Raw genomic sequence first — 25,829 nt, forward strand, 5'->3', positions numbered from 1 at the left:
TATTCCGTGTTTAATGTGTTTGTTGTGGCTGCTCCAGTACTATAGCGGGATGATCGATTGAAGAAGAAGAAGAAGAAGAAGAAGAAGAAGAAGAAGAAAAAAAGGGAGTTCAATTGGGATTCGAGAGTGTCTCTCTCTCTCTCTCTCTCTCTCTCTCTCTCTCTCTCTCTCTCTCTCTCTCTCTAGCACAGTCACCCTCCCTCTTATCTATCTGGCCACTTTGGTGCTTGTGTGTTTCCAGGATCCTCCCTTATTCCGTCGTGACAGCGTTTCTGGTGATTTTATCCAATCCATGGGATATTGGACAGCATGTGTTTCGTCTTTCTCCCTCGGTGATGAATGATTTGTGTGAAAACATTGCTCGCGATCCGCCGCCGCCGCTGCTGTGATGATGGAGAGGCGGTGCGTGTCAGAGCGGGGCGGCTAGAGGCCCAGCAAAGCCCCGCGCTGGATTTACAGCCCTGAACGAGTGACTGTACACCAACAGCGGATTACCTCACAACAACTCTCCGGTACATACCTTTATTAGCTATACACATAAACGTGAGATATGTGTTTATTCCTGTATTGTTTTGAATAACGACGCTGGTGGTATTTTAAAGTTTATGTGTTTTTTTATGACTATAATCTTACTATATTATAGTACTAAAATAATATTACTGCATTTCTTTAATATGAAAGTTATCGGGTTCGTTTAGCGGATTAGCCTAGCGGCTAGGCGGCTAAAGGAATCAATATCTGATTGTTTTAAGAAATAATCCATCTTTAATGACTTATTTACACGCTAACCAAGATTTATTTTTATTTTGGAATTTTTAAGCTCTTTAACAAATGTAAATGGCAGTTTCCTTTTAATTAGTATATTATGTCTGGGATTGTTAGCTGGCTAAATATGTCATGTATATGAACCTTCAAAATATGTTTCTGCTTTAAGATATAGTACGTTTTTTTTTTAATGGACTAAAATACTTTTCATAAATTTCACCTTGTTTATTTATGGAACACCTGTTTAGCGGTGTAACGTTAGTATGAAGCCGGTTTATAGTCACATTAATGCAAGTTTCTACTCTGGTTAAACTAATACACTTGGATATAACGTTAAGGTGTTGTAATAAACCTGACTTGTATGTTTATAAACAGTTAATTTTAGCAAGTGGTTCTCTGCCATTGTGGCTCAGTCTATTCATATGCAAGAATGATAAACCTCGTAATCTTATTATCTTCCCATCTCTGTCACTCTAAACACTGCTGTGGAGGTTTGTTGTGGTTTGTAGTGTTGGCATGGGTATAGGTTGAGTTGTTTTGGGTAAACTGTGCGTGTTGGTCCGCTTTCCACTAGACACTGAATGTTTGTCATCCTTGCAGTTGTTTCAGTATTATTCAGAGGACCTGAAGAGAAGTTATAAAGCAAACAGATCAGATTAAGGTAAACACAAATGCCACCATCTTATGGAAATATGGATTCATCTGCTTTCTTTTTACTCTGAAGAGATGTCTACTAGCAATAAAAAGTGTGAAGTGGTGTTACCAAGATTCGCAAAGCTCTGTAATAAACCATTTGCATGGTGTTTTACATGAATAAACTGGAAGAACTACATCTGAGTATAGTCAGGACAAAAGATCTGACGTGTTCACCTCACATGACCTAGTTTTAAAATCCAATAATTTCAGATCACACATTAATATGGTGAAAGGTGCTGTTTGTCAGATTGGTGAATCCCTTTCAGCAGCCTTACACCTAGGAGCTGCATACGGGAGTCTGTTTGTTGGCTCATGTTTGTAGGGAAAAACAAGTCATCCACTTCAGTATGAAGTGCCAGATGTTTTTGGCTCTATGTTATGTGGAAATATCTCTCCTCGCTCACAGAGTGATACATTTCTGTCATCGCTCAGTGACTCAGTGTTGTTGGGTTGTACTGCACTCCCTGTAAGCATGTTTTTTATTAAGACTGATGTCAGTGATGTGACTGCATTAAATTATTCTTTTGGCTTCATGGTTGTGTGTCATTTTAGGTATCATTCAAAACTTTGGAATTGGTAAGATTTTTAAAAAATGCTTATGAAAGAAGTCTCTTATGCTTACCAAAGCTGCTTTTTAATGCAAAATACAGTAAAAATTGTTATATTGTAAAAGTAATATTGTAATATTATTACAAATTGACAGTTTTAATATATTTTAAAATGCAATTTATTCCAGTGATGCAAAACTGAATTTTCAGAAGCCATAACTCCACTCTTTAGTGTCGCATAATCCTTCAGAAATCGTTCTAATATGCTGATTTGCTGCTCAGATTTATTATCAATGTTGAAAACCGTTGTGCTGCTTAATATTTTTGTGGAAACACCTTACAGACCCCAAATGTTTGAATGGTAGTGTATATGATCAGTGATATCAGTAGGTAAAACCGTAAACAACGCAGGTCAGTCAGTAGCATCACTTTTGTTTATTATGCTTATTTTACGATCTATGTTCCTGTTTGTTACCGTTTGTCTTTCAAGACCTCATTTGTTTCTTTTGGGACATGCTGACTTGTTTATCTGAGGTGTAGTTTGCAATGCTGAACATTTTGTCTTTTCCATTGTTTTTTTTTTATTGTTATTGAAAACAGTGCATGATGTCAAACATGTTGCCAAAACATACTTTATTCATCCTGTTCCCCCTCAGGTGAAGAAGAGGTTGGAGGTTTTTTTTCCGCTGTTAAAGATTGTGAGGACTACACATCATGCCTCCAAGACCCTCCTCAGGGGAACTATGGGGCATCCATTTGATGCCCCCCAGGATTCTGGTAGACTGTCTATTGCCCAATGGCATGATCTTGACACTAGAGTGCCTCCGGGAGGCCACCCTCATCACAATCAAACACGAACTGTTTAAGGAGGCAAGGAAGTACCCCCTCCACCACCTGCTGCAGGAGGAGACATCCTATATTTTCGTCAGTGTAACGCAAGAGGCGGAGCGTGAGGAGTTCTACGATGAGACGAGAAGACTTTGTGACCTTCGGCTGTTCCAGCCCTTTCTAAAGGTCATAGAACCTGTAGGGAACAGAGAGGAAAAAATCCTCAACAGAGAAATCGGTAACACCTCACACATGGGCTGGTTTTTCTTTTAATAACCGTATGCACATATGCATGACTTGAAACAAATTCAAAACATTTCACCTGAACTGAAATTCAGTAATGAATTTCACATCCCTATTTCTGAAAAACATACACTACCATTCAAAAGTCAGTTATTTTAAATTGTAATATTATTTCACAATATTACTATATATTTTTTTTTTACTGTATTTTCAAATCAATTAGTTAAAAAAGTTGAAGTTTAAAAAACTTTTGAAGGGTATTGTATTTGATTCAGCGTGTTTATCTCTTTCCTCTTCTTACCTTGTTCTAAGATGGTGTTTTTTAATGTGTTTCAGGTTTTGCCATCGGCATGCCGGTGTGCGAGTTTGATCTAGTGAAGGATCCTGAGGTGCAGGACTTTAGGAGAAATATTCTTAATGTCTGCAAAGACTCAGTAGAGCTGCGAGATGCCACTGGGTCACACAGTCGAGCGCTGTATGTTTATCCTCCTAACGTGGAGTCTTCATCAGAGCTTCCAAAGCATATATATGGCAAATTAGACAAAGGTAGGTTTATTCTTTTACAGGAATATTCTGGGTTGTTTTTAATTTCAAGTTTATGGACCAAAGGGCATTGTCATTTACTTGCATGAATTCTTCTGTAAAACATTATTGCTATTAGTGGTTTTAAGTTTTAATCGTTGGCCGTAACTTGCCCCACCCTCTGTTGTATGGGTATGATACCTCGAATTGTGCAAAGCTATTACTTTATTTTACTTGGTTACAGACTAAGTCAGACTTTGGCTGATAATAACACTGGTGAATTATTTTTTCAGAGACATTATACGGTTGCTAGGTGGCCTGTAAGTCCACCAAGCAAACGCATAACAACATGAGAACTACTCAGAACAATCTAACATTGAGATTTTGAATGGTGCTTGGCCATGCAAACTCACATTTTCTTTCTTGAGCTATGACGTTCTTTAAATGGTTCTTTTGAAGTGAGACAACTTTTCTAGGCACTTCTGCTTATGACTTACCAGTGTAATTTCTGTGGGCAGAATTTGCAGAACTCAACTGCAGAACAGTGCATTATGGTTAGGGCTGCCAACTGTTCCGTATAATATGGAATTGTCCCGTATTTAAGGCATCAGAAGCGTTCCGTATGAAAGCTCTACATACCGCAGTTTGTCCCGTATTCACAGGCATACACCGTATGGAGCTAAACTCTTCAGGACACCGGCCCTCCAGGACCGAGTTTGGGCACCCCTGGTCTAGACCATACAAATAATAAATTTAATTATTCTTTTTGCACACATCATTGTTTGAATTGCGAACATAGCCACTCAAGGAAGGCTTTAAGACCTTGCAGAATCCTCTGCTGCCTGGTCGCTCGCACTAACGGCAATCCCCTTCACCATCCGCATTTTGATTTCAGGAAATCAGTTTGGGTGAATGTAAAGAACGTGATTATTGATCATAAGCACAACTTCCAGCTAGGCAAGAAAACATGCAATCTACCTGAGGGAAGACGTCTTTCAGTATTGTAAGTTAATGTTGTTAAATAGAGAAACAGAATTACAAATTTTTTAAATTTTAACTTCTAGCGTATTCCTAAACTTGGACCTCATTATTGATGAACAAATTCAAGCACCAAAAGCAGCCCACACACTCAGTTCTCTTTAATTGAAAAATATTCATTTTTATGCATTCATAGGCGACATGGTTGCAATAATATTTGTTCAAAATCTTAATTAAAAAAATCTTTATTGACTGATATTTCATAGACATTCAGTTGTTATACTTTCAAATTTTGTGCCATATTGTATGTAATTTCACAGTATATTCATCTCCTAATTTACTACACCACTTGTGTAGTCACAATTCTATAGTGGTAAAATTTTCTCAGGCCGATGCTTTGTGTGTAACGTGTGACTTTTTTGTATGATAATAAACCTTATTTTTTTAAAATAATTGTACATAGGTTAAGCGAAACAATTGTGATTATTTTTAACCTTTTATACACACTTAGTTGTAGACACGGAAATGACATACTCTATGTGGTACAGAACAAATATTTTGAGCGTCCCTTATTTTCCCATGTAGAGTCACAGTTGTCCCTTATTTTCATTTTCTGAAGTTGGCAACCCTAATTACGGTTCTAGGTCCGTTCCTGTTATTCCTGTGCATATATTATGCTAAAGGAACCATGTTCAGGTTTTTAAATTATATACATTATTCAGTGGTTTTTTTTTTTTGACAAATATTATGTCATGCTTGTGTCCTGACTTGTATGTGAATGTCAAAAGTCAGAGATATTTTAATATACTACCTAATGTAAATTTCACTTATTTTGAACCGTTTTTTTTTTTTTAAATCAATGCATTGATTTAACAATTTGTTTGCATCATTCCTCAGATAAATAAAAGGAAGTCCCTGATTTTCCATGCTCTAAATTGTCTTGGTATATAATTTTTTATCTTTATTTTGCAGTGAATTAAAAGTGCATTAAAATAAAAATAATTAAATATCATTATATTTTTTTTTAAGGAAATGTTGAGGAAAATATATTTAAATGAAAATATTTAAAATATAGTAAAAAAAGCTGAAAATGCTGATTTTATATTTGAGATCAATTCTGATTTACCATACTAGTCTAATGCTAGCACATTCTTGAACAGGCACTTTCAAAGCAGTGTGATATTTGCATGGTTTAAACATTTATTAATGGTGCTGCCCAACTGCTAATACACATTGACTGACCAGTCGACGTTATTGACTGTGGTAATTGACAGCATGCCGCAGATGCGGCACATTAATTCTGAGGTTGAAAATAGCATGGAATGTTTCCTTATGGTTTATACCCTGAAGCCAGTAGTAAGGAAATGTTGAGGAAAATATATTTAAATGAAAATATTTAAAATATAGTAAAAAAAGCTGAAAATGCTGATTTTATATTTGAGATCAATTCTGATTTACCATACTAGTCTAATGCTAGCGCATTCTTGAACAGGCACTTTCAAAGCAGTGTGATATTTGCATGGTTTAAACATTTATTAATGGTGCTGCCCAACTGCTAATACACATTGACTGACCAGTCGACGTTATTGAGTGTGGTAATTGACAGCATGCCGCAGATGCGGCACATTAATTCTGAGGTTGAAAATAGCATGGAATGTTTCCTTATGGTTTATACCCTGAAGCCAGTAGTAATCTTCATAGTGTAGAGTCATTCCAGGAAGTTTTGTATTGCAGCAATGTTGTTTTCTTTCATATGTTAATGGGCCTGTGTTTTAATAGTAGTAGTCATGAAGCATATGATGCTTGTTTTTTTTTGCTTTTGCTCCTCTGTTTCCTCTTACCCTGGAGGAATGCATGCACAACCACTTCATTACATTCATTCCCTGACAACTTCATTGGGATGCATTCAGCATCCAGCCTTTCTTTTTAACACACTCGGTTGCCATGTGGGATTAATTGTTTGTTCTCACATGCTTAATGCTTGAAGGAATCAATTCAATAATGCTGTTCCTGTTAACGCTCTGGTCTTCTTTGTGCACTAGGTCAAATCATTGTGGTCATCTGGGTGATCGTCTCTCCCAACAACGACAAGCAAAAGTACACACTAAAGATCAATCACGACTGCGTACCTGAGCAGGTGATCGCTGAAGCCATCAGGAAGAAGACCAGGAGCATGCTGCTGTCCGCCGAACAACTAAAGATGTGCGTGCAAGAATATCAAGGCAAATACATCCTGAAAGTCTGCGGCTGTGACGAGTATCTGTTGGAAAAGTACCCCATTAGTCAGTACAAGGTATCTAGACCTTTTTGGTCTCACTTGAATAACCATCTATTATTCTGTGTATGAATGCAATTTCTATACTTTTTTTTTGTGTTCTCATGATATTTTTATCTTGAGTACAGATTTGTGGTTTCATACTGGGCACTGATTAATTAGCCAGCTGAAATTTCTGGTCGTCATGTGTTTGTTCCAGGCTTTCATTATCTCAAAACCAGCCAGTACACAGAATGCAAATGAGTAGTCTGAGTATCCGGCTGCATTTGAAGTTTTACACCATCCCATCAAAAAGCACGGCCAGAATTAGTGTTTAGGACACTAAAAATAGCTCTGGACATTTTGGATGACTTAACAGTCCATGAGATGTGCTGATTATGTTGCTTTATGTATAAAATCTCTCACTGTTTCTCTCTTTCTGGTTCTGTCAGTATGTACGGAGTTGCATTATGCTGGGTCGGTTGCCAAACCTCATGCTTATGTCCAAGGACAGTCTTTACTCTCAGCTGCCTATGGACAACTTCACCATGCCCTCCTACGCCCGCCGCATCTCCACCGCCACGCCTTACATGAACGGAGAGGCCTCCACCAAATCACTCTGGACCATTAACAGCACTCTAAGGATACGCGTCCTTTGTGCCACATACGTTAATGTGAATATTCGGGACATTGACAAGGTGCTTAGCTGATGTCTTTTTGTATTCTGAAAGTCTTTTATTATGAAAAAACGAATGGGAAGTGTTTAGTAAGATAGCAGAAGTTTCATACCATTAAAGAACAGGAAGCTGTTTGTGTGTTTCTTCTTATAATTTTCTGCACTAGCATTTACTTGATCTAAGAGGCTGTTTGCTCATTGGTTTTTACCTTTTGTTTCAGATTTATGTGCGGACAGGGATCTACCATGGTGGAGAACAGTTGTGTGATAATGTCAATACACAGCGTGTGCCGTGTTCAAACCCAAGGTACCATGCGATCACTGGTCCTGTCTGATACTACAGTTGATTAATTACTGAGTGAAAGTGTTGACTTTTTATCTCATAATTCTTTCTTTCTCGCAATTATGAGTATATGTGTCTTGCAATTTTGAGTTAACATTAGTTTATATCTCTTTTAACAGGAGCCTAATTTCATGGATGAAAGCATCTGTCAAAGTGCATATTTTGTTCAATAAATTTTTTTGGTGCATTCCATTTCATATTCATATTAATGTACAGAATCACATATTATGTTCACGAAATGCAATTATGAGATATAAACTCACAATTCTGAAAAAAAAATGATTGCAAGATGTTATTTCATAATTGCGAGATATAAACCCGTAAATGTGAGAAATAGTCAGAGTTGTGAGAAAAAAATTGCAATTATCTTAATTTTTTGAAATTCTGTGTCAGAAACAGGCTTCCATACTTTATAATGTAGTAAAAACCAAAGTGAACCGAAGTATGCAGATGTGCTATGTTGGCTTTAAATGTCAAACAAGAGAAGGAATTTCTTCTAGTGCAGCATTTCTGACATGAAGTGCCATTTTTCTTGGTAATCACTGTGACATAAACACCCCACCCTGTCTTTTTTTCTGTAGAAACCCTCATTTCATAATATCCCATTAATTTATACAAAGTTCACTGCAGAGTGTGTGAGTGGCGTTGTACCACCCAACTCAACGACTAGGTCCATGCTGTCAGTGGGTAGCACAAGTAAATAGATTTACTTCAGTCTTGTTGAAAATAAGCCCTGGTCACATGATAATTAGTCATATTAATTTCTCTTGTATGCCAGCGATTGCCCTCACCATGCCAGTGGTGGCCAAAGGTTGGCCAACCCCTGATGTCATGCCCAGTATTATGACTTCCAAAAGTGTTAGATATTTGAAATGCAAAATGATACATTTTAAAAAATTGATAGCATGCTGACATCTTCTCTTTCTGTCTCCAGGTGGAACGAGTGGCTGACCTATGACATGTACATTCCCGACATCCCTCGGGCAGCTCGCCTCTGTCTCTCCATCTGCTCTGTGAAAGGAAGGAAGGGGGCAAAAGAGGTGATGATTTGTTTTTTTGTAGTGTTGTTATGGTAAACTAAAACTATTCAAATAGCTTTTGTTAATTGAAATAAAGCTTAAATAAAATAGAAATAATCAATGGGAACCTACATTAAAAGACACTACAAATGTTGCCTTAGCAGCATGGGTTCCTGGAGGCTTATTTACTTTCTCAAACCATTGCTGATTCATCAAGGCTTTAAAACTACTGCTTTCTTGTTAAAAAAATCACTGATGCATCAGTTCTACAAAAACAGGCACCATATAATGTTTAATGACAACAGAGGTCCTATTAGGTCTGTCTTGCAAAGATTGTTGCTCAAAATCTCATTTCTGAACTGTGATTGAGGTTTATTCACATTGAAAGTACACTATTGTTCAAGAATTTGAGTTTGGGGTCTGTACTATTTAAAAAATGTTTTTGAAAAAAGTCTCTTATACTCACTAGGCTGCATTTATTTGATCAAAAATTCAATCAAAAGAATAATATTGTGAAATAATATGACACTTTCAAATAACTGTTTTCTATTTTAATACATTTTAAAATGTAATTTATTCCTGTGATGACAAAGCTGAATTTTCACATTGTCACATGATACTTCTTTCTGATATGATGATTTGCTGCTCACGAAACGGCAATATTGATATTATTTTTGTGGAATAATGAAGTGCCCTTGGCCCTTTCTGAATGAAAGTATGAATTTCTTAAAGTATGTCTGACCCCAAACATTTGAATGGCAATGTATATAAAATAAAATGGAAGAAAATAAATATATTTGTACATTTGTAAATATTGCAATATTATAAGTAAATATTAATCATTAATAAAATATGAATGAATTTATTTTCCTTTGCAAGGACATTTTTCTTTGTGAAATTTGTTCTGTGTTTATTAATTGAGTTTCTCATCTGACTTACAGAACAGCAGACTCGCGCGAGACCACGCCATGACGGAGGCTGATATAGAGCAACTTCGTCAGCTGGGCAACAGGGACCCGCTTTCTGAGATCACTGAGCAGGAAAAAGACTTCTTATGGAGACACAGGTAGTCTAACGCCCCCATTAGCTCTCCTCATTTTGGTGCCTATTGGAAGAAAAGTTTATTTAAAATTATTTGTGTTTTTTACTCTAGGCAGTATTGTGTAAATATTCCAGAAATTCTGCCCAAGATTCTTCTGGCGGTGAAGTGGAATTCTAGGGATGAAGTTGCACAGATGTATTGCCTTCTTAAAGACTGGCCCGCAATAAAGCCGGAACAAGCCATGGAGTTGCTTGACTGTAACTATCCTGATCCAATGATCCGAGACTTCGCAGTTCGGTGCCTTGAGAAGTATCTGACTGATGATAAACTCTCGCAGTACCTCATTCAGTTGGTTCAGGTAAGACTGATATATTCAGTTATTAATTATAAATGCCCTTGTGTTTACTTTTGATTTTTCAATGTTTCCTCTTACATTTGTTTAAGGTTTTGAAGTATGAGCAGTATCTTGATAACCCACTTGTGCGATTTCTGCTGAAAAAAGCTCTTACCAACCAGAGGATTGGGCACTTCTTCTTTTGGCATTTGAAGTAAGAGATTTCCTCTTTTTGTTCTATTTTCTGTCAGGGTTTTACGTACACTGACCTAAACATCATGATCATGTTTCTGAAGTTCCAAATGAAGTTAAATTGTAACCTATCTTGTGGGGTTGCAGGTCAGAAATGCACAATAAAACCGTGAGTCAGCGGTTTGGTCTGCTACTGGAGTCGTACTGTCGGGCATGTGGCATGTACCTGAAGCACCTGAGCAGACAGGTGGAAGCCATGGAGAAGCTCATCAACCTCACAGACATTCTCAAACAGGAGAAGAAGGATGAAACTCAGAAGGTAAACTCAGCCTTTGACATTCTCACCTCACCAAAAAGTAGGTACTTGCATGGGTACGTGAAGTTATATTAGGAGTCTTTACGTACACTGCAAGTGAAACCTTTGAAAAAGATTTACGGAGGATAAAACATCCACTCTGTGAGGTGATCCTTAAAAAGCATTCAGACATTACAATAAACATCCCACTTGATGTCGTTAAGTAGTTAAGCCTAAAGTTCATTAGCCTATTAAGTTGTTTTGCATTTGCTGTGAATCAGGTTTGAGAAGCTCTTCATTATGGGGGCTCAAATCATAATTATTTTATTATTGAAAAATCAGTTAAGGAATCAATAAATCAACTGGGAAATGTATAAATAAATTGGAAAAAAAAATCAAGTAAGCAGCTGTTAGCATGTGGATAAATGGATTAATGAATCTGCAATTTGATAAAAAATAATTGAATTAAAACGGATAAATAACTGAAAATTAAACAACATCACTGAAAAATAAAACTTAAAATTTAGGAGTTCTTAATTATGGAACAAAAATTATCAAAATGAAAGTGGTCATTTTTAATATGTGCTAAAATTATTGATACATGCATTTTTATTTTTCATTCATTTTATTGCACCCGCCTCCTGGTGTAGTGGGAAATCGATAATAGAGCAGTAGAAAATAGAAAAATCAATAAAATTAAATAAAAATCTTAAGATCATTCATTGCCCTGATGTTGACCTTAGAATTATATTTTTATTTATTGACTGACTTTAATTTTAAAGTGTATTTGTTTTGATTTTTCAGGTGCAAATGAAGTTCCTGGTGGAGCAGATGAGGCGACCAGACTACATGGATGCCCTCCAAAATTTCACCTCTCCACTCAACCCCGCCCACCAGCTGGGTAATCTACGGTGAGTACCACACTATGCAGCATTTACAGCTGAGAGAATGTATGTTTACTTAGCAGACATGTTGCTTTTACTGCAACATCAAGCATGGCAGTAAAGACATTTATAATGTTACAAAATGTGCTTTTTCAAATCAATGCTGTTCTTTTGAACTTCCTACGGTTTCTTCCTAAAATCACAGTTTCCACAAAAATTTTAAGCAGAGCCTGTTACTGTTTTCAACACTGATAATAATAAATGATTCTTGAGCAGCAAATCAGCTTCTTAAAATGATTTCTGAAGAATCATGTTACACTGAAGAATGGAGTAATGATGCTGAAAATTCAGCTTTGCATCACAGGAATAAATTGCATTTGAAAATATACTCAAATAGAAAACAGTTTTTTTTTTTATTGTAATGTTTCACAATATTACTGTTTTTACTGAATTTTTGAGCAAATAAATGCAGCCTTGGTGAGCACAACTTCTCTCAAAAACTATTAAAAAAACAAAAAAACACTGACCACACGCTTTTGAACGGTAGTCTGTTTGATTGGTGACTGTTTTTCTGTTTGCCTGTTAGACTTGAAGACTGCAGAATCATGTCCTCTGCCAAGAGACCACTGTGGCTGAACTGGGAAAATCCTGACATCATGTCCGAACTTCTCTTCCAAAACAATGAGATCATCTTCAAGAATGGGGATGGTCAGATTTTATTTGTTTTGTTTGTTTTTAGTATGAATGTCCATTTTATATGGTAAAAAAACAAAACCTTTTGCTTTCCTTAGACCTGCGGCAAGACATGCTGACACTACAGATCATCAGAATAATGGAGAACATTTGGCAAAATCAGGGGCTGGACCTGAGGTATGTGGGCAGTTTTTTTTTTTATTGTAATGTTTCACAATATTACTGTTTTTACTGAATTTTTGAGCAAATAAATGCAGCCTTGGTGAGCACAACTTCTCTCAAAAACTATTAAAAAAACACTGACCACACGCTTTTGAACGGTAGTCTGTTTGATTGGTGACTGTTTTTCTGTTTGCCTGTTAGACTTGAAGACTGCAGAATCATGTCCTCTGCCAAGAGACCACTGTGGCTGAACTGGGAAAATCCTGACATCATGTCCGAACTTCTCTTCCAAAACAATGAGATCATCTTCAAGAATGGGGATGGTCAGATTTTATTTGTTTTGTTTGTTTTTAGTATGAATGTCCATTTTATATGGTAAAAAAACAAAACCTTTTGCTTTCCTTAGACCTGCGGCAAGACATGCTGACACTACAGATCATCAGAATAATGGAGAACATTTGGCAAAATCAGGGGCTGGACCTGAGGTATGTGGGCATAGTGGTTAAACATCTTGCCTGGTAACCAAAACATTGTTCAGCCAAATAAATAGTAGTTAACCAGGTATTAATGTTAAGTTGTTCTTAATTTTCCTGCAGACAAGTCTTGATTGATCTTGAAAAGATGTGCAATTTTATATCAACTCTCAAATTTTTGGTATCCCAGAATGCTCCCCTATGGCTGCTTGTCTATCGGAGACTGCGTGGGTCTCATTGAGGTGGTGAGAAGTTCCCACACCATCATGCAGATTCAGTGTAAAGGTGGTCTAAAAGGTGCACTTCAGTTTAACAGTTCAACGTTGCATCAGTGGCTAAAGGACAAGAATAAAGGCGAGATGTGAGTGGCAAATATGTTTTAAATAATAATTTGCACCATTTATAATCAAAATGAGATTCAAATATCTTTTAACAAAATCATCTGTGTTAATAGGTACGACATGGCCATCGACTTGTTTACACGATCCTGCGCTGGCTATTGTGTGGCTACTTTCATTCTGGGCATCGGTGACAGACACAACAGTAACATCATGGTGAAGGATGATGGGCAGGTATGAACTTGATCTTTAGATGCCTTAAAGCAGCGCTATGGAACTTTTTCTGTGTTCAAAATTTGCAAAATGTATATAATGTGCGAGTACATCATGAATTCATCTTCCAAACCGCGTTTTTATCTTATTCCGAATCACTACGGTACACTTATATTAAGTACTTATATTTGGACTATTGTAGCCTGGTCGGGTCGTCACCGCTGCGGAGTAACACATACCTGCGTGAATCGCCATAGACAAAAACTTAGAGACGTAGCTCCGGTTGGAATGTTCTTCCGCGGGATGTGTGCAGTTCTGTTTATTAACCGCTAGAGCACCAAAAGTTACATAGTGCTGCTTTAATGTCAATGAAACATTCTTTCATTATCAGTATCCTCATATTGACCTTTTGCTTGTGTTCCTGCAGCTGTTTCATATAGATTTTGGTCACTTTTTGGACCACAAGAAGAAGAAGTTTGGCTACAAGCGAGAGCGAGTGCCGTTTGTCTTAACTCAAGACTTCTTAATTGTGATCAGCAAAGGAGGAACCCAAGAGTGCACTAAAACCAGAGAGTTTGAGAGGTGCGTAATATGTGCATGTTGGAAGCATTATCAATTATTTTCCAGTGTTAGCTTAACAGAAACAAATCCTTTGTGTTTCAACATTAACATAGTAATTGGCAGGCAGCTAACTATCTGAGACAGTTAGAGATTGAGTTGAACAATAGAGGCTTTCAAAATGGGCCTCTTGGGCCTCCATCCCAGCAGCCTTTCCTCCTGAAACAATACACTGACCGCCAGCCGGCTGCCAAGTTTCCTGCCTCTTCTCCAGACTTCCGCTTTCTTACAAATCTCCGCTTCAGTTGGGACTCAAAGGAGGCTTAAAAAAAAAGCTCATTAAATTTTTTTTAATTTTTTTTTATGAAAAGCATATGAAGGAATGTTTTAATATTGTCTCCTATGAAAATCATTTAAAGTCTCCTGAAATTTGTAAGAATTTTATTGTCTTCACAGTTCATTAGCTTTATCTATAGAGTGTTGCAGCGATGGATTTTTTTTTAATGAACTTTTGGATTATTGCAGAAAATAAGATCTGCGACCTACAAAAGTTTATGATTCTTACGTTTGGTTTATCAAGATAAGCTTTACAAATGAACACAAGATTTATGAGTTTTGATGCCTAAATACAATCACCAAAAGAAAAAGAAAGCGATCTTTTAAGTTAAATTTTAGCCACTATTTAGCAACTGGCTTTTTCAAGAAACCTAAAAGTTTTAAGAAGTCACTAATGTGGCGTATTTTAATTTGTGCCGATGTATTTTCATTTGTAGGATAAAATATGAAAATATTTTGAGCCATTGAGTATTGAGCTTGTATTAACCGCAAACCTCATTTCAGGCATTTAACCAAAAACTCATTCAAAAAACCCATTACGGGTTTCTGAGTTTTTGGACTTTATTTACATGCAGCAGGGTAGCTGAACGTCTCACTGTCTCCCCCTACAGGTTCCAGGAGATGTGCTACAAGGCTTACTTGGCTATCAGACAGCATGCCAACCTTTTCATAAATCTCTTCTCCATGATGCTGGGCTCAGGCATGCCAGAGCTGCAGTCCTTCGACGACATCGCTTACATCCGAAAGACCCTGGCACTGGACAAAACAGAGCAGGAGGCCCTAGACTATTTCATGAAGCAGATGAATGACGCTCACCATGGTGGATGGACCACCAAGATGGACTGGATCTTTCACACCATCCGACACCATGCCCAAAACTGAGCCGACACAGATCCCAGCCACTGGTGGAATTTGGGGCTGGATAACAGGCAGAAACAAGACCCTTTTTGTAGGAAGCACTGCCTGTTTTATGCCATGAAGAATCAGAGCACCCAAACCTCATGTACAAACGACCTTCAGAGCACTAAAACAACCTGGAAGGACATGTTTTTTGTCCTCTTCTTGTTTATTTTTTTCCTTCTCATATGAGGCATCTCTTGCCCATCATTGTCCAAAGTGGTTGTACATTATAGCTGGAGTTTTGTCCTTCGGGTTTTTTTTTTCTCTCTCCCCATTGTGCTGCTCTTCTCCTGGAGAGTCAATTCTTCTTCTTATCATTATTACATATTACAATTTTTTCTGCGGAAAACAAAACGTTCTGCACTCTTCAGGAGCTTTTGTGGGGATGTTCAAGTCTTCCTGTTTAAAACTACAAATGCCTTCTAATATGCACGGAACCTCTGAGAACACTAGAAAAACAGGGTATGAAACTTTCTGGTCTGCTACCTGGCCTTTCCTCTCAAAACCAACACTAAACCTCCCGAAAGGCAGCCGAGGCGTAGCAGTACGAATCTGATGGTGCTGATTTTCAAATTGCGCTCTTGTTCTTTGAGTTCAGTTGGCCACACAGGTCTTTATAATAGACAGATGATAAGGTTTTGTTCTCTTTTCTTCCTTATATGCACAGCGAGCTAAAATGATAGCCTGAATACCTTATTATGCACTGGACGTTAATATATTTTTATTTCCTTTTTATTATGAACTCACATTTTGGCCTCACAGTAGCACTACACGAATCTTGTACTCCTTATACAGACTTTTCAGAGACATCGGTAACGACATGGTTTGTGTTCTCAATATGCTCGTAACTCACTACACAATAACAGTGCAGATCCTCCATGATGGAAAGAAATATTCATGTTAGGACTACAATATGGTTTTTTTGATGGCCAGTACTGATGGTGATGTCAGCCAATTCGATGGGTTTAAAATAGTCATATATTGGCAAATTAATCAGCCTGGCTGAAATATAGCGGTTTATCACTAATTAGGACATATATTTTCATTTTTATTCCTCAATATCAATGGTGTTTTTCCAGTTCCAGTGTGCGAAACATCACGGGAATCCAGGTTATCGGCTCTCTGTGTTTTCTTGGTTGTCCAGTGCGATTGAGCAGCGCAGAATAACGATTGTCCTACCAGATGCCCTGGCAGCGTGCAGATATGAAGCCTTAATACACTCGCTTAGTATGATCTTTCTCTCTTTGCCTTCGGTCCTGAGGGACGCTTTAGTCTCCTGCATGTGTTTTTTTTTAACCCTGCGTGCTCATTTACTGCCTGAAACTGAGATCAGCTAGAGCTTAGTCATAGTAAGCAGCCTTATGTTAGCTCTCCTAAAGCCATTTATTGCATGGTTCTGTTCACTACGTGTTTTTGTCTGTACAGGTTACAGATCTACTTGGGCTGGACCCGCTAAAAAGCCCATTCACAAACGTCTCTAATGTGATCAATAGCTTTCTAATTTACTTTTGAATCGTTTTAATGAATTGCAAACAAACTATTGAGATGCGGAAATTCTGGAGTCTTTTGTATGACAAAGGAAAATGAGGAAAAAAGGAGTTAAACAACAAAATGTTTATTTGTTGTACTTGAAAATTGGAACCGTCTTTGTGTCGACTACAAAGCCGTCAATGTTTCCTAGCACTGAAGGTTTACTTGCATAGGCAATTGCATACCGATTGTGAATGTTTAAATGGTTTGGTCTGGAGTCTCTTTACAGTTAGAAACTCTACTACACCAATAAAAAGAGAGAAAAATGACCATTTAAATTCAAAGAATAATAAAAGTATACATTTGTTTGCTATTATGTGAAGTCTAAAAGATGGAGGATATAGAAAATTCTATTTAGTGGAAGGTGAAAGCGTGTTTTATTTTTATTTTTTAAATGTTTTATGCTTTGAGTGGTTACATTTCTCTCTCTGTATTGCTGTTGCATTTTGCTCATTTATGTGTTGAATTATGATGTCATAAAGATATGATTTTCTTTACTATCACTATTATGAAATTATATATAGTGGGCCAAGTACTTTCTTTACCTCTTTTCTTCCTTGCATGAATAAAAAGAAAGAATAAAAGAGAAAAGTTGCCCTAGAAAACTTAAGGGATTTTTGGCCTATGACTGCACTCAGTAGAAACCATCTATCAACTGCCATCAGTCACAAAGCCTCATCTTCATTTCTATTCGGTTTCATTGTGCACCTCAGTTCAAAAGTAGCTTTGTATCCAGTCTGTCTTCAATATTTTGAGTGTTATGTGACTATGTACAAATAAACTTATTTCAAGAAAATGTTCGTGGATCTGACTGATTATATACACGTTCATGAATTTCTGTTTAAATGACATTTGTGACCCTGGACCACAAAACCAGTCATAAGGGTCAATTTTTCGAAATTGAGCTGTATTGCTGTTGCATTTTGCTCATTTATGTGTTGAATTATGATGTCATAAAGATATGATTTTCTTTACTATCACTATTATGAAATTATATATAGTGGGCCAAGTACTTTCTTTACCTCTTTTCTTCCTTGCATGAATAAAAAGAAAGAATAAAAGAGAAAAGTTGAAAAAGTTGCCCTAGAAAACTTAAGGGATTTTTGGCCTATGACTGCACTCAGTAGAAACCATCTATCAACTGCCATCAGTCACAAAGCCTCATCTTCATTTCTATTCGGTTTCATTGTGCACCTCAGTTCAAAAGTAGCTTTGTATCCAGTCTGTCTTCAATATTTTGAGTGTTATGTGACTATGTACAAATAAACTTATTTCAAGAAAATGTTCGTGGATCTGACTGATTATATACACGTTCATGAATTTCTGTTTAAATGACATTTGTGACCCTGGACCACAAAACCAGTCATAAGGGTCAATTTTTCGAAATTGAGATTTAAACATAAGCTGAATAAATAAGCTTTCCATTGATGTATGGTTTGTTAGGATAGGACCACATTTGGCCGAGATACAACTATTTGAAAATCTGGAATCCGAGGGTGCAAAAAAAATCAAAATATTGAGAAAATCTCTTTTTAAAGTTGTCCAAATGAAGTTCTTAGCTATGCATATTACTAATCAAAAATTAAGTTTTGATATATTTACAAAATATGATCTTTACTTAATATCCTAATGATTTTTGGCATAAAAGAAAAATCTATAATTTTGACACATACAATGTATTTTTGGCTATTGCTACAAATATACCCCAGAGACTTAAGACTGCTTTTGTGCTCCAGGGTCACACATATGTTGGGGTGGGTACTAGTATATACATATATGTGTATACTGAAATAAAAAGGTCTTTTATTATGAACGAGTCTTTTATTATGAACTATTGAACTTCCTGTGATGTAAGACGAGCAAGTGTTTAGATGTCTCCTGTCTGCACATTTCTTCTGTCTTTGCAAATGTATTCTTCCCTTCGTTCTTCGGTGATCTACAGCTAGACCGTTTGCTTCCAGCAGCAGTGAAGGACTCTGATGTTGTCGCATCATGTGACGGCGGTGAGTGACTCCTTACCATCATGTGCAGTAACTTGCTTACATGCCATCCTGCAGCGAGGTCAATGGATATACATGTATGGGTATGCAAACCTAAAAAAAAAAACTTTGCTACTGACTGCAACAGACCTAACACTTTTGAAGATTTCTTGTTTGAAGTTATCCTTTGACCTGAATACATTTTAAAGGGACGGCTAACCAAAAAAATTCAAATTATGTCAAAAAAGCAAATCAAATAAAAAGTTTCATGAAACGTGTCCATATGACATATCGCTATATAAGTCTTCTGAAGTCAAACGACAGATTTGTATCCTCTTTGCTGTAACCTCTCAAAACAAATATGGTGCGGTTAGATGAATCTTTGCAAAATGTCATTGACTGATTCCTGTTTCTTGCACTCAGGGTGTGATCGGAGACTAGGAACTAGACAGAAGAAAGGGCATCCTGACCTAATTTGTGCATGTAGAAGTGGGTCCATGGGTGTCCTGCAGGCGCTGTCGGTCACCATGGGAAGGATCAGCACATTTAGGTCCTATCAGATCATGCTGCTCTTTGCTGCAGCCTTGGCAGTGGTGGCCTTCTACTACTTTGGCTCCGAAAAGCAGAACTTCTCCAGCACCACAAAACGGATCAAGGAAACACAAGCAAGCCACAACACCAACCGTGATGATGCAGATCTTTCTATAGACATCCGGTCTGGACGTCCAGAAAGCAGATCAGGAACTGGAGATGACCTGGATGGAAAGCCATCACGCTTTCATGCTCTCATGATGTTCACCAAGGTTTACAAGAGCTTGAGCTTGCAGCAGAAGTTTCAGGTGGCCATGCGCTCCGTGGCCAAACATGGACGGTTCCTGGAGGATGAGATGCTGGTTCTTCATTACGTCTCTGATGCAGGCAGTCAGGAGCTGGGGGAGAAGATGCTTCCTGAACTTCTGCTGGATGCAACTTTCCGGTACGAGGTATGTAGAGCGAACCTTCCATGTTTTTCAGTGTGCTGATGTTGGGTGATGCAGCATTGGCACCCTTTTTAGTTTATCTCATGATTTAATGTCTTTAAAATAGATTTTGATGATGATGATAATAATATTGTTGTTATAATGTTGTTATTTAGAGTAGTAGTAGTACTTGCGATAATCACCTTCTGATACATTTGTATTATTATTATTATGTTCGATTACATAAAACATGCTGTAAATTGTGTGTAATAATAGAAAATAATAATAGAAAACATACAAAATAATTATTCATATTAACTGTTATTTTTATTATTATTTGTAATAGTTATTTATGATGTTATATTGTTTTATTATATTATAGAATGTAAACATACTTTACATATGACATATATCTTTAAAAATAAATAGATAAAAAACTAATTCAAAAACTAATATGCATATACTGTTGTTGGTTTATTATTATTATTACAATAGTTATTTCTTTATTATATAAACATACTGTACATAATACAATACAATATAATATACAGTACTGGATCTTTTAGTTGAAGTTGCCAACAAGATTTTTGGTTTGTAATCTTAAATTTGGAACGTTTTGGGGTTTTTCTTGTTTAATGCATGAAGGCATTTTCTGCTTTTTGTAAGCACAGCAGATGGCAGTGCAGGAAAGCTGAAATCAGACAGTTGCTTTTGCACAAATCATCCACAGGAGTAGAGGTCACGCAGCAGACGTTTCCTTTACATCAGCTCACAGAAGAACAACACGCTGCTCTCATACAGCAGCACTCCCTCAAGACCGCTCACGCTCTATTACAGATTTTTTAGTTCATCAAAACAACTAGGGCCATTCTGTGAGCACATAAATATTATGACATTGAGATTCTTTTTTTTTTTGTGGATATTTTTGAGATGAGCATAATTTGCTACTTAAAAGTCATTGTAAATGTGATGTTGCACTCTAAAAGAAGGAAATAATTTTCTTTTCACAAAATGATGGTATGTTTAAACACAAAAATGAAAATACTGTGATTATTTACTGACCCTAATCATGCTTTAGTAACTAAAGTATTTTTTCTGAGGGCTTTCGGTTACATGGGGCCAGTGTTACTCTACCACAATGGCTTTTTGTGATTCCTCTTTGAGCTTCAGGATCTTTGGGCTGATCCTGCTGTAGAGGATTTGTCTGTATTACCATTAAGTAAACTTGGCCTAGTTCAGAGAGATAGGTGGTCAGGTTGTCACCGGACTTTTTGAGTTTCCGATTTTTTTCTATATCTCATTTGATAAATGCAGTGCAATGTCTCTGCTCTGGTTCATGTATTGAGACAGCAGTGTTTCTGCCTAGCAATGCCCCTGTTGCCGGGCATTATTTGAGGCTGATCCTCTGTCCTGGACAGGCGGATGGACAGTAGCTCAGTTTAGCAGGGATGCTGTGAGACTGAGGTTCAGATTACCTTCCTTTAATCCTGATTCTGTTCAACACACACACACACACACACACACACACACACACTAGTTCAGAGAGATAGGTGGTCAGGTTGTCACCGGACTTTTTGAGTGTCCGATTTTTTTCTATATCTCATTTGATAAATGCAGTGCAATGTCTCTGCTCTGGTTCATGTATTGAGACAGCAGTGTTTCTGCCTAGCAATGCCCCTGTTGCCGGGCATTAGTGGAGGCTGATCCTCTGTCCTGGACAGGCGGATGGACAGTAGCTCAGTTTAGCAGGGATGCTGTGAGACTGAGGTTCAGATTACCTTCCTTTAATCCTGATTCTGTTCAACACACACACACACACACACACACACGTGCACGAACGCGCACGAGCACACAATAAGATAATGAGTATTTGGCTTAATGCAACATCCGATAATCATCATTACTACCCACCCCAACATGTGCTGTAACATTTTGATTAAAACAGTTCACACACACACATACACATTCACAAAACAGCAGCTTATTTCACTGGATAATAAAATCTGATGATGATGATTGTTGTTTTGAATAGTTGTAGTACTGTAGTAGTGATGGTAATAATAATAGTAATATGAACAATTATGATGATGATTATTGTTGTTGTTATTGTTGTAGTAGTATAGTAGAAGATGATTTAGATAATATTATATTTATGTAAACACACTGTTAATAAAATCATATAGAACCGTTGTAGTCATAGTGCTAAAAATAAGCTTTGATTATGATTATTGTTGAATTAATAGTAATCCTTGTAAATGTATGACACTTTATTATGCTGTATTATATATTTTATTATGTTATATTGTAATTTGTAAACACATAGTAAATATAGAAATATTTCTGTGATGGCAAAGCTGAATTTTATATATATTTCTTGTTGAAAAATGTTCATATTTATGTATATATATATATAAGTTTAAAAAATAACATTTATTTGAAATAGAAATGTATTATAAATGACTTTACTGTCTCTTTTGATCAATTTAATGTGTCCTAATTTAAATAAATACATAAAAATCTTACTGTCCTCAAACTTTTGAACGGTAGTGTAAATTAGATGTTTTGGAATTACTAAGAAGACGGCATGCTGTTTTTATTGACAATTAATCATTTTTATTGCTGCTAAAAGCATTATGTAAGGGAAAGCGTTTTTATCTAAATTTCAGCAGCAAGTAATAATTCATATTATGAGCAAGTTGAGTGATTATTACATGAAACTGAATGACTTATTATAATACAGCACTAATTGTAGTAGTAGCAATAATAATAATTTTTAATAATGGTTAAAAACTAATCTAAAACTAAAAATTATTTTATATTGTATTATATTATATTATATTACTAGATGTGCCGATATACAATGTATTTCACAAATTCACAATAATAATGATCCATTCATAAGCATATAGTTATTATTGTTATAATTATGTGGTTGGGGTGGCATGTGGTTTTTAGGGCAGGCTGTCTTTGTCTGCAGGCTATAGACTGAACCTGTCTCGCTCTCAAAACTGAACTGCGCAGACACAGAGCGTGTGGAAAGTTCCACTGTCACTGTGGGCTCACAGACTCCCACACAGTCTCATGACATGAGATGAAACCAGAATGAGTTCATCATGCATGTGTTCTCGGGGAAGGGATGACTGCACCATCAGCTGCTGCTGGGGGTCATTAGGGGTCATTCTTTGAGCTCTCCGAGGAACTGAATGAAGCGTGTGAAAGCTTGATGATTTGAGCGTTTCATTCTCTGACATCTGTGTGTTGCAGATTGACTGCACTGGCAGATAGAGGTAGATGATGGTCACGTATTGCATTTGATATGGCCATGCTAAACTGATTTAAAGCATGGTTTACCATAGTAGTGTCATGGTATTCTATGAAGTATATTGAAATGATGTTAATAATATTTGATACTTTCACTGTGACATGGTGCTTTTAAGTTTAGGTATGGCGAACATATTCTCAATGACTGTGTTGTTAGAATTCCTTCACAGAACATTCATATTGTCAGTGATATTTATGCAAGCACCCAATCTCATATAATGAAGTACACTCAACTATTAAAAATCGTGTCTTGTTTCACCATCTAGATATTACAGCCCGTATAATTACATAAAAGGCTATGCAGACATCTAGTGGCTATACAGTTTAGTATTACAGTTTTATTTTTATTATTTTTTTACTTTAACGTGCAAGTAAAAATAAATATAGTTTATACACATTTAAAAAATTACACCATATACATATTAGTCTATTTTAAAATAAGCCTGCATGTGAAATGCTATGATCTTTTTTATTTCATTGACTGATCCGGGGTGTGGGGACTCTCATTAATTAATTAATTTCCACATTTTCAGGCTAATTTTTCACTAGAAAACTTACAACTGCAGTCATGCACACCATAGAATTTTAAATTACTAACAAACACTAAATTCACTAAAAGTCTGCTTAATTTTAGCTAACATGATGATTTCCATGCTAGTCGGACTCGTACCTGCAAATGTTCAAGTTGGTTGAGTAGCCTTTGTTAAAGCAAGAGTCTTCATGCATAGCTTACGCTGTACAACCATGTTATTTCCTTTATCCTCTTTGAAAACAAAATAACTGAAATTTCCAGACATGAAAACGTTTTTCCCAGCAGGAAGCATCGTAATTAATTGTAGACGGGTGTTATTTGCGCACGCACCAGCAGGCGGCCCACGTGTGTCAACAGAACCAGGAACTATGCAGCGTTAAATATATAGTGTTATGTCAAAATACTCATTTATTTAATTTTAAATGAAACAAATGTAATCCTGATAGTATTCCCACTTTTTACAAAACGTAACTGTTTTTTGTAATCTGAATACTTAGTTTTTTGATGTAACTGTAACGGATTACAGTTACTAGATTTTTGTATCCTGATTGCATAACGCCGTTACATGTATTCCGTTACTCCCCAACCCTGGTTCCAGAACAGTTCAACCCAAATATTCAGATGTGTTCAGCGCATTTTATGGAGAACTGTTTCCTGATCCTGGTAGAGTAGACTACAATGCTGGCTGTTCTGACTCACAGCCTGTAAGTAAGTTTTTATATTTAAAGGATTTGCCACTGATGATTCAAATGCGAGTTTTGGGCAGTGTAGAGTAGTGCTTGTTGTTTATCGTTTCTCTGATCACAAATGCAGATATGGTTTTATGTTTATGCTGCGCGATGCAACGCAATGCGTAAAAAGACAGTATAAGACATTATAATCTGTAATTATGTCCTGACTGGATGCAACAAATGCCTCGTTTATAATGGGTTTTAATGTTTTTGTCTCGTCGCTACGGCCGGACAGGGCATTACAGTATGGTAGGGGCGTAACATTTCCGTCACACGCTTGAGGTATTCAGCCAATCACAACGCACTGGATAGCTGGCCAATCACAGCACACCTCGCTTTTCAGACCGATGAGCTTTATAAAAATCGACGTGTTTCAGAAAGGCGGGGCATAGAGGAGCAACAATAATGTACAGTATGTGGAAAATAATGTGTTTTTCGAACCTTAAATCGCATAACACATTTACTTACATCAAATATACAAAATAATGTTCTTTTTAGCAACATCATATGACCCCTTTAAATGGATTGCTCCCAAACTTGATATTTTTGGAGCAGATTTTATTTCTTTTTTTACGCTTGGATGAGGTACGTTCCAATTCACTGGGTTCCTATGCAATGGGAACACATTGAACACACTTTTTATCCAAGGCAATTTGTGTTGAATTTTAAGGTAAACTTCCTTTTAAAAGTTTGGTGTCAGTAAGTTTTTTTTTTTTTTTTTACATTTATACTCACAAAGACTTTTTTGAGTATTTATTTGATCAAAAATACAATAAAAACAGTAGTATTGAGAAATATATGTATATTTAATTTTAAATAACTTTTCTATTTAAATATATTTAAAAATTTAATTTATTCCTGTGATGACAAAGCTTAATTTTGAGCTTTTGGCGTTACTGCAGTCTTCAGTATCAGATGTCTAATCTGATTCTAATATGCTGATTAAGAAACATTTCTTTGTTATCAATGTTGAAAACATTGCTACTGTTTTTGTGGAAACTGTGATACTTTTTTTCAGGATTTTTTGATGAATAGAAACGTCAAAAGAACAGTATTTATTTGAAAATAAAAATATTTTGTAGTATTATAAATATTTTGCTGTCATTTTTGAACAATTGAATATGTCTTTGGTGAATAAAAGTATTAATTTCTTTCAGAAATCCCAAACTTTTGAAAGATATTCTTATTCTTATTCTATTTGGAATTTTTGAGTTTGCAGGACAGTAACAAATATTTTATTACATTGGATCATACCTTTTAGGATGAAAAGAGAAGCACATTCTGTATGTCACTTCTACTTTCAATTGTACTCTTTTCCGAATTTTCTGAGCATAAATATTAAGCTTGAAGAAACTCTTGTGTTTCGAAGGAAATCTGCTCTTATATCCAACAAATATTTTTCTAACTGTACTTTTGCACTTACTTCCACACAAATGAGAAAAAACTTTGTTGCAATATCGACTATGTTTCTTGAATCTGAGCTTG

General features: G+C 36.4%; 2 protein-coding genes across 2 annotated transcripts in view; both read left to right on the forward strand.

The window, feature by feature from the left end:
- The first annotated feature begins 197 nt into the window (after positions 1-197).
- Positions 198-16,519, forward strand: LOC107551780 (phosphatidylinositol 4,5-bisphosphate 3-kinase catalytic subunit alpha isoform-like). Its single transcript, XM_016233505.1, has 18 exons — positions 198-512; positions 2,666-3,075; positions 3,417-3,626; positions 6,623-6,873; positions 7,287-7,532; positions 7,732-7,817; positions 8,788-8,893; positions 9,814-9,938; positions 10,026-10,272; positions 10,359-10,462; positions 10,588-10,759; positions 11,540-11,646; positions 12,206-12,327; positions 12,411-12,489; positions 13,138-13,308; positions 13,402-13,519; positions 13,926-14,080; positions 15,004-16,519. Exons 2-18 carry the CDS (start codon positions 2,724-2,726, stop codon positions 15,272-15,274), a joined length of 2,922 nt encoding a protein of 973 aa, XP_016088991.1. The 5' UTR covers positions 198-512; positions 2,666-2,723; the 3' UTR covers positions 15,275-16,519.
- A 2,156-nt stretch (positions 16,520-18,675) lies between these two features.
- Positions 18,676-25,829, forward strand: part of LOC107551790 (xyloside xylosyltransferase 1) — a 44,581-nt gene continuing 37,427 nt past the window's right edge. Inside the window, exons 1-2 of the mRNA XM_016233515.1 lie at positions 18,676-18,825; positions 19,225-19,784. Of these exons, the coding sequence (XP_016089001.1) occupies positions 19,299-19,784 (486 nt within the window). The 5' untranslated portion in view covers positions 18,676-18,825; positions 19,225-19,298. The remainder of the gene's footprint in view (positions 18,826-19,224; positions 19,785-25,829) is intronic.

This window comes from Sinocyclocheilus grahami, unplaced genomic scaffold (genome assembly GCF_001515645.1).
Source record: "Sinocyclocheilus grahami isolate Dianchi unplaced genomic scaffold, SAMN03320097.WGS_v1.1 scaffold433.1, whole genome shotgun sequence".
Lineage (NCBI taxonomy): Eukaryota > Metazoa > Chordata > Actinopteri > Cypriniformes > Cyprinidae > Sinocyclocheilus > Sinocyclocheilus grahami.